The sequence below is a fragment of the Panthera pardus genome, unplaced genomic scaffold, assembly GCF_024362965.1.
Source record: "Panthera pardus isolate Hobbes unplaced genomic scaffold, ASM2436296v1 HiC_scaffold_325, whole genome shotgun sequence".
NCBI lineage: Eukaryota > Metazoa > Chordata > Mammalia > Carnivora > Felidae > Panthera > Panthera pardus.
Window position 1 is genome coordinate 430631 of NW_026526905.1, and position 9088 is coordinate 439718.

The 9088-nt window shown below is 40.7% G+C and overlaps 1 protein-coding gene across 1 annotated transcript; it reads left to right on the forward strand.

Moving 5' to 3' along the window:
* The first annotated feature begins 2487 nt into the window (after positions 1–2487).
* LOC128774498 (P antigen family member 3-like) lies at positions 2488–8190 on the forward strand. The gene is made up of 5 exons (XM_053893582.1): positions 2488–2594; positions 3664–3755; positions 4618–4726; positions 6528–6678; positions 8062–8190. Exons 2-5 carry the CDS (start codon positions 3672–3674, stop codon positions 8063–8065), a joined length of 348 nt encoding a protein of 115 aa, XP_053749557.1. The 5' UTR covers positions 2488–2594; positions 3664–3671; the 3' UTR covers positions 8066–8190.
* The last annotated feature ends 898 nt before the right edge of the window (positions 8191–9088 follow it).

Genomic DNA, 9088 nt, shown 5'->3' on the forward strand with positions numbered 1-9088 from the left:
AAGGAGTGCACGCCTCATGTTGAGCACTGGGTGATGTGTGAAATTGTTGAATCACGATATTGTACACCTGAAACTAATATAACACTGTATATTAACTAATTGGAATTAAAATGAAAAATTCAGATAACATCGTCTGTTTTGTATACTGCAACTGTCATTTGGTACCGATGGGAGGGAACTCACAAGAAAAGAGTACATATGATTTCTTGTATGGTTGGTATCCTGTGCAGAGCTGTGCTTGGGCTGGGGTACAGCTGAATGCCATACTTTGTGGGGTTTAGCCAAGGGGCCCCATTTCCCTACTGTGTTCCCATTTCATGAGGGAAGTGTGAGGTTTGCATTACACATGGTGGAGAATAAATACTGTGACATTAAGCATCAAGCAGGTTAAGCTTAGATGTCAGCACTTCAGGAGCCTCTGGGAAATGCCACTCCCAGAGTCTGTGAACATTGAGCTTCAGTCCTGTAGGGATTTAAGCTTGTTCTCAGATTCTCTTGGTTGGATGAAAGGAAACCTCTGGTCTTATGGGAAGTTGCCGCCCTTCTCTAGAAAGAGGGGCTGCTGTCAGTTCCAGCTGTGGCTCCTTGTTCAGCAGCCACAGACAGTTCCTGAGTCACCTAAGAGGACATTTTTCTTCTCTCTACAATGTCTTTTATACTTTCTGCTGTGTCCAGTATTTCACAAAAGCTACCTTACAACTTACCTCCATCCAAGTCCAAATATGGGCTTCTAAATCCATTCAGTTGACCACGGCTTAAATTCCACAGGAGCAAACAGGAAGTTAAATATTGGCATCAGGTTGGAGCCTACGCCTTGAAGTTGGAGGGGAGCAATTTAGAAATCAACAAAACTCAGGTTCTCATGACCCATAGCCACCCAGGCATTGGATGACATTAATTTTGTCGTCTGCTAATTAGGCGTTAGAATGAGAAGTCACTGTCTCTCACTCTTTTTAAATCACTTCCTGAGGCCACTGCAATAGGAATAAGGATTAGGAGAGTAAGACAGTAAAATTTGGTAATGATAGTGCCTGCTGAGAAAAAAATTACACATATATGCATATATATTAAAGAATGGGGATTATGACTGCTCTCACTTAAAAAAGAACCACAACTGTTTTCAACTGCTTCACACACATGCGCGCGGGCATGCAAACACACACACACACACACACACACACACACACACACACACACACCCCTTTCCCAATTCAAGGTATTTCTTTAAGTTAAGCCCAGTTGGATGGAATATATGAGTCACCTTAAAAATACATTCTAATTTAGTTACAAAAAGCTATTTGCTGGTCAATGTCCTCTTCCTCTCCTTCCTTTCCATAGACTACCTGAAACATTCAACTGACATGTTATATGGAAGCAAATAAGAAAGGAAATCATGCACACAACCTACTATGTACATAACGAGAGTTTATTATTCTATGGGCTTTATCAACATAACGTTGCTATCAAAATCATCTCTTGCCTAGGAAGACAAAAGTTGAAAATAACATTACTGTCCCTTCCAGGAACTAACTGAAAGATCCATCAACTCTTCAGTAAAAAGTGCCAAATGACATTTTTCAACCATAAGGAATTTGAAACTTTCGACTTAATATTCTTGCCTTGCTGTGTCCACCAAACCTACACCATTTTAGCCCTATTTTTACTCAGTCTTCATCACAACCTCCCCCAACGTTGAAAGAATTGTTCTACTCCGACTTCACAATTTGAATACGTATCTCTCCTGTCCGGCCACCTCAAAGACTCTGCTAAGACCCTGTCCAGGTAGTGTTTTCCCTGACAGAGTTATCCAGTAAAGTCAGCTTTATTATCAAGTTGTTTGATTTTTGGAAAGCACAGTACATGACAAGCATAGTCACCATTACTGAACGTAATGAACCAGTGGGCTGAGCTTAAACCCCAGGACCAATATCGATAGAAACTTCTGAAATGTGCACTGATTGAAGGACCACAGGTACTTAGAGAAATCAGTTACCAAACCACAGGTTTAAATGTGCAGTAACACAAGCAAAAAAGGTAAAGAAAACAGTTGTTAATGTATTTATTATACAGAGGAGAGCAAATTCACTCAAGTATGACAGCAAACCCAGAAGCATGGAAGGGAATGATTGATCAAAGCATGTATAAAAATAGTATTAAAGTACTTAGTATCTATTTTTGTTACAGATATCTTTCTGAGAAACATTCAGCACTAACGGTGACTTGTAACTGTCTGTCCCCAAAGTATGTGGTTGCAAAAGAGAGCTCGGGCAGGAGGAAAAAGGCCACTCTTCAAGCACCATGTCGGGTACTCTGCGGACACTGCCTTCCCACGCCTTGGCTGCAGGCGTGGGAAGAAGTCCACGAACATTGCATACACCCACGCCAGTACGCATACACCCAGTCAGTACGCACATATCCACGTCAGTACGCACACACGTTGTACCAGGCCTTTCCTGCGCATGCCCATTGTTAAGAAAGACCGTTGCTGAGCACGCGCCCTGCTGCCCACGCGTCCTGTGAGCAGAGCTGAGGAAGAAGTGGCGTGGAGTGGTGTGGGCGGTGTCGTGGTCTTTCTGGCTGCCTGCCCTCAACCGGTAGGTCCACAAATCAGTCCTTCCAGGACTTTAAGTGTGAGTGACGGTGAGGAGAGTGCCAGTGGGCCTCGGGCGGGTCGGGACGGTAGATCTGTGGCCTCGGAGGAGGAAGTTGCCAGGAGTTAGCGTTCTTCTCCTCACAGGCGTCGCGGCCGCCATGGCCCTCGTCCTCGTGGTGGTGGGACGGGGACAAGTGAGGACAGCTGGCGGCCGAGGACGGGGGAGGTGAAGACAGGGTGGGTCTTGGGGGCGTTCTTTGAGGTATCTGAGTCCTGCAAGCACCTGGAAGTGCCGGCGGAGCACTGAAGCCAGAGTCCTCAGTGGGACCCTGGGTGGGAGGCGGGCCAGGCGGTACAGAACAGGTCTGGAACGGGTGCCTGTGGGCGGGGGTGGGGAGCGGTCAGTAGGTTAAGTGGCTGACGCTGGATCTCAGGTCAGGTCTAGATCTCAGGGTGGTGAGTTCGAGCCCCACCTGGGCTCCAGGATGGCCGTGAAGTCTACTTAAAACAAAAAACAAAAAACGGTGCGTGGGGCTGGAAACGGGGAACGGTGTGGGGTTGGAGCTGCGTCCCGGAGATTTGTATCGCACTGTGCAGGGTGTCAAGGGAGGAGCCGGCTCACTGGTCAGTATCGAAACTAGACACCTTGAGCCCTTGTGGTGGGAAGACAGCCATAGGCAGTACGCAAACGATTAAGACTTCTCTGTGTTCCAGGGAAACCTTATTTAAGAGGGTAAAATGGGCCCAGTAACTGGGAATGTGAAAACAATAGCGACTCAGGTTTAAATATCCAGCATTGTTTTCTCACATGCCTTTATGATGGGGAATCTAGCTGTGAAACTAAGCCTCGCGTTTTCTCCTGTCCTTAAGGTGATTTGACTGCCAGTTTGGCCGATGTGAGTGATCTTGCAGCCCGTTTATTTGGTGTGACCACAGCATGTACACTATCCTTACGCAAGGTTGATTTTGAAAGTATTTTCAAAGTAAAAAAAAATTAAAATGTTACGCCTTGGAGGTGGTGTACCTAGCCTTTAGAATACATTTTCCAAATACTGATATTCTACTTTCAGGGTGAAAAATGAGTGGGCGTGTGAGAACAAGATCTAAATCTAAACAAAGAAAGGATGATGGCAAGGCTAACCAGCCAGCTGCACCTGTGGCTGTGAGTACTTCAGCAATTGATGTTCTACACCATCAGTTTATTTCTCTGAAAATTTTGTTGACCTACAAACGTACAGATACAGTGATAAAAGTTTCTTTGCTGGGAAGGGGCAGGAAACATTGAACCAGAAGGATTCCATACTTGTGTTCCCTGGGTAAATATACCCTATGACTCCTTTCTCATGCTTACTAACAACAAGTTGTACGTATCCATCCCAGCATAGTTTAAAATAGCCTCCAGAGTGCTTGTGGGTACCTCTTCCGGGTAGCTACTCTGTGGGAAGAGTAACTCTTTTTTAATTTAAATTTTACTTAGCGTACAGTGCAATATTGGCTTCAGGAGTAGACTTCGGTGATTCATCACTTACGTACAACACCCAGCGCTCATCACAAGTGCCCTCCTTATCACCTGTCACCCATCTGTGCCATCCTCCACCCACCTACCTCCATCAAGCCTCACTTTGTTCTCTATCCTTAAGAGTCTCTTGTGATTTGTTTCCCCCTCTCCTTTATTTTTACTTCCCTTCCCATATGTTCCTCTGTTTTATTATTAAATTCCACATATGAGTGAAATCATAGGGTACTTGTTTTTCTCTGATTGACTTCTTTCACTTAGCATAATACATTCTAGCCCCATCCACATTGTTGCAAATGGCAAGATTTTAATACCTTTTGATGACTAATATTCCATTATATGTATGTGTATATAAATGGCCATATAACTTTTAGGAATACAATATAGAATTATATTTTATAAGTGTTTTTATACTTATTTATTATTTGATATAAAATGCGTAACATAGGTTTATATTATTGGCATGCATTAATGCAACTTTTTGTTCACACACACACGCACACCCTAGGCCCAGCAGCCCAGTGATGAGCAGCCTCAACAAAAGGAGGCACCCACTGAGTGTCAGGATATTATGCCGGAGCGAGAGAAAGCAGTTGAAGAAGCACCTCTGGATGAAGGTGAAGGGAAAGGGAAAAAGAATGCTTATGGGGGCACAGGGTATATTTTTGCATCACGCATTATGACGTAACAGGACAAAACAAAACCTTAGAAGAGAATCTCAGCCATTTCCCGAAAATTGTTTCAAAATGTGAATAGAGTATAGTTTACAGCTGTATTCACTCTAACGAATTTCCCCTTTTTCTTCAAGATTTAATCTGCTTGAACATGCAGTCTGTTCTAAATCAGAGGAAACTGTTTACTACAAAAGTATACATTTTTTCACTAGTTGAATTTGTTCTTCTTAGAACATTTTTGCGTGGCCTTTTCCTTCCCTGCATCAAAAGTGTAAGCTGGTTTTAACAGTGTGTGCAGAGTGCCAAGTCAGCATATCTTATAACATCAGGAATAAAGAAGATTTGCATAGGGATGGTAGCCTCATTTTATAAATAAGAAAACTAAGGTTCAGGGATTGTGGCTTGCCAAAGACTGCTTGACACATGGAGACATAACTCATATTTCATTACACGGTTTTTGTACTTCCTACCATCTGTGTTGTTATACCAAAATGTGAATGCTTTTGTATAAAATGCTTAATACTCAAATGTGTCTGTACTGTAAAATAGCGTAGTACAGGCACAGGAATAAATGAAGTTCAGTGGAGCAAGAGGTAGACTCCAGAAAAAGGCTCGAGGAATGAGAGCCACCATTTCCTTTGCTTAATCATTTGATATGGTACATTTGGGAAACGCTGTATAATTTGGGAGACTGGCATATAGGTAAACTATATTAGTGTGATTTTTAAGTGGCTTTAGGAGGTGTTTAACAACTTATGATTAGGAAAATCAAAAGTATCTTAAAATGATCATGAAACGGAAATTACCAGCTTCCAAAGAAAGTATTTTCATCAGATACTTGTATGGAATTATTGACATCATTCAGGCCGTGGATTATTTTAGGAATTCGCTGGTAAGAGGTTTCTACGATAGGACTGATGACAAAGTCCATTAATTTCTTTCCACCCTGCTCCCTTTATTCTCACTGTAAGACAGAAGTTTGACTATAAGTCACTAATATTTTGCTGTTATTTTTGATACTTGGTTCTCTGCATGATTCATTTATCATAAGTTATAGAGAGAGACTTTGCCCCTAAATCTAACTAGTTAAATTTCACAAAATAGCTTTCAGGTTGCTCCAATAGGAGATGTATGTCACTAGTGTAGGATTTGTCATAGGCCCACAAATGCACTCAGCTAATTGTTCAGGAAATTAAATTTTCATTTTCATTAAAATCCTATCCATGGTGCAGGGTGCCTGGGTGGTTCACTCAGTCAGGTGTCACACTCTAGATTTTGCCTCAGGTCATGATATCAGGGTTCGTGAGCTTGAGCCCCACATCCAGCTGTGCACTTAGGAGTGCAGAGCCTGTTTGTGATACTCTTCATTCTCCCTCTGTGTGCCCCTCCCCTGATCATTCTCTCTCTAAATAAATAAATAAACTTAAAAAAAATCCTGTGCATGGTGTACATTTAAGATTTCTTAGCTGATGCTCTCTATTCTTAGTACACTGTGGTAATATAATGCAAATGTAGATTTAGTGTGGTTTCTCTTTAGATTGTTATTTGAAATAAGGTTTCATATTACAGGAAAACAAAGATGGGAAGTCCATCTTTCCATCGCTTTTTTTGTTACCCTAAGTCTACAGGCTTGTATTTCATATAATGGCAAGAATACATATTATCACTTCTTTCTTTACATTTTATGTTTACTCCTTAAGTTGATTATCATCTTTTTTTTTTTTTTTTTTTTTTTTCCGGTAAGGCCCTGACCTGGAATCTGGTATCCAGGAACTGCCTGTGCCAAAGACTGGGGGCAAAAGTGAAGATGACAGTGATGTGAAGGGGGCGGATGTCCCAACACTGGAGCCCGTGAAGATGCCTGAAGCAGATATGTTATCCATTGAGAATGCAAAGTATGCAGATATTTTCCTGAATATTATATCTTTACTTATGTAGATATGACTTTATTGATACTTTAATGACAGAGTTTACACATAAAGGTAGCTTTCATAAGTAGTTCAGACCCTAATTTCCTGACTGCCTGACTTATACCCTATCAGATACAGACTTAAATTGGGTCAGAGCCTTCTTAAATAATAAAAAATGAAACCATTTCCTTTTTTATAAAGTGTAAATACTGGGGCGCCTGGGTGGCTCAGTCAGTTAAGCATCTGACTCTTGATTTGGCTCAGGTCATGGACTCACAGTTTGTGAGATTGAGCCCCACGTTGGGCTCTGTGCGGACAGCATGGAGCCTGCTTGGGACTCTCTCTCTTCCTCTCTCTGTGTCCCTCTCCCATTTGTGATCTCTCTCTCTCACTCTCTCAAAATAAGGAAATAGACTTTAAAAAATAAATAAAATACACTGTAAATACTTTAACTGATGGCTACTTAAATTCAGAATCTTCTATAATTTCCTCTTTTAAAAACCACAAAATGGATTTGGAGTAAATACCAGTTTGTATGAAATATGCTGAGGCACTGAAGTAGGTTCTAATACCAGCTCTAACATAAGTTGTGTGATTCTGGGAGGATCCCTTCACTTCTGAATGCATCTTGGCTCATATATTTAGTGATTTCAAACCAGATATATTGCAGTCAGTTTTTATTGCTGATTTTTGTATTCTGTGGTTCTATTGGATAATATACATGGAATACAAAAATCTTCCATTTTGTATGATTTATTTGTCATCAGATAACATCTTTGGTCAAATTTTAACATCTGAGTTGAGATTTCATTGCTACTGAGAACAAGAAAACACACTGCTTGATGTTGGTTTTTCTCTATGGAGACCTGGATACCTGTTCTTAAATTTTGTCAGACTCTAAATTATTGTGGCTCTTACAGAACACGTGCATTTTGAAACCTTTCCCCAATGAAGGCTCAAATGACTGAGTGATAAAATGGCAAGAGATAGTCTGGTTTCTAGTTTCTGCACTCTCCCTACATCAAGTAGGGTGCAAGCATGGGTGTTATATGTAAGCGATGAATCCCTAAACTCTACTCCTGAAACCAGTGCGACACTAGATGTTAACTAACTTGAATCTAAACACAAAGATACAAAAATGAAACTACCTTTTAATAGGTTTATTTCATTTTATCTGTTCTGAACCTGAAGTGTTTTTTTTCTTTTCTTGTACCTATAGGAAGTGTGGTGTGTTCCAAAAATGTTGGTAAAGCATACGCTTGGAATTCTATCTTATAAAATAAAAACTATAGTGTCCTCTGTATATCATTAATTTAATGTAAATAAATTCTGCTGAGTAATGTTTCCAACTCTGTGTCTGTCTTACAGGTGAAGGACAACCGAAAGTGTAAGCAAGAAGAAGCTGAAACCATGCAAACTGCTCTCATGTAGGAAGGACACTTCACTGTTAAAAATCCCTCAATAAAATCTTACAACTTTCTCCAAAGACTCTTTTCAAACCTTTGTTAAACTTACTCTAAGTATTAGATGCTATTGAAAATTGTGTCATTTTTTGAAATTTTGTATTCTGATTGAGCTGGTAAGTGCAGATATATCTGTACATCAGTACTCTCTCCAGAAGCCTTGCTGCATAGGATTTAATGCCAGAGGTGTATGTCAACATCCATTATGAGCTTCAACATACACAATTCTATCATCTTTGAATACTAACAGTTTGTTCCTGCTGTTTTAAACATTATACCCCCTCTTTGTTTTCTCATTTCACAATATTGGACAGACCCACCCAGTACAGTGTTGGGAAGTATTGGTAAATAATGGACATCCTTGTCTTATTTCTGATCGGAATTAGAAAATTTTTAGCATTTGACTGTATTTACTGTGACATAAAAGAAGTTCCATTCTTAGGTTAGTTTCCTAACAACATTTCTGTTGAATATATGTTGACTTTCATCAAGCACTTGTAGGACGTTTATTGAGATGGTTGTAGCGGTTTTCTTCCATTAATCTGTTAACGTAATGAATTTCGTACATATTTTCGTATGTTTAATTTTTTTTAATGTTTATTTAGTTTTGAGAGAGAGACAGACAGACAGAGCGTCGGCCGAGAAGTTGCAGGGACACAGTGAGACACAGAATCTGGAGCAGGCTCCAGGCTCTGAGCTGTCAGCACAGAGTCTGACGTGGGGTTCAAACCCACAAACCGTGAGATCATGACCTGAGTTGAAGTCTGGCGCTTAGCCGACTGAACCACTTAGGCGCCCTAATATTTTCCTATGTTTAAGTCAACCATACGCTGCTGGGAGGGAATGTTCATGATCTATGATCTTTCTGAATAACCTACATCATATTAATTAGGTTAGAATTTGTATTAATATCTCCATGAGTGACATTAGCA

Bases quoted from the DNA above. Each gene is read 5' to 3' on its own strand.
- LOC128774498 (XM_053893582.1), top strand. From the start codon at position 3,672: ATGAGTGGGCGTGTGAGAACAAGATCTAAATCTAAACAAAGAAAGGAT. The intron at 3,756-4,617 runs GTGAGTACTTCA...CGCACACCCTAG, and splicing joins AGCCAGCTGCACCTGTGGCT to GCCCAGCAGCCCAGTGATGA. The intron at 4,727-6,527 runs GTGAAGGGAAAG...TTTTCCGGTAAG, and splicing joins AGAAGCACCTCTGGATGAAG to GCCCTGACCTGGAATCTGGT.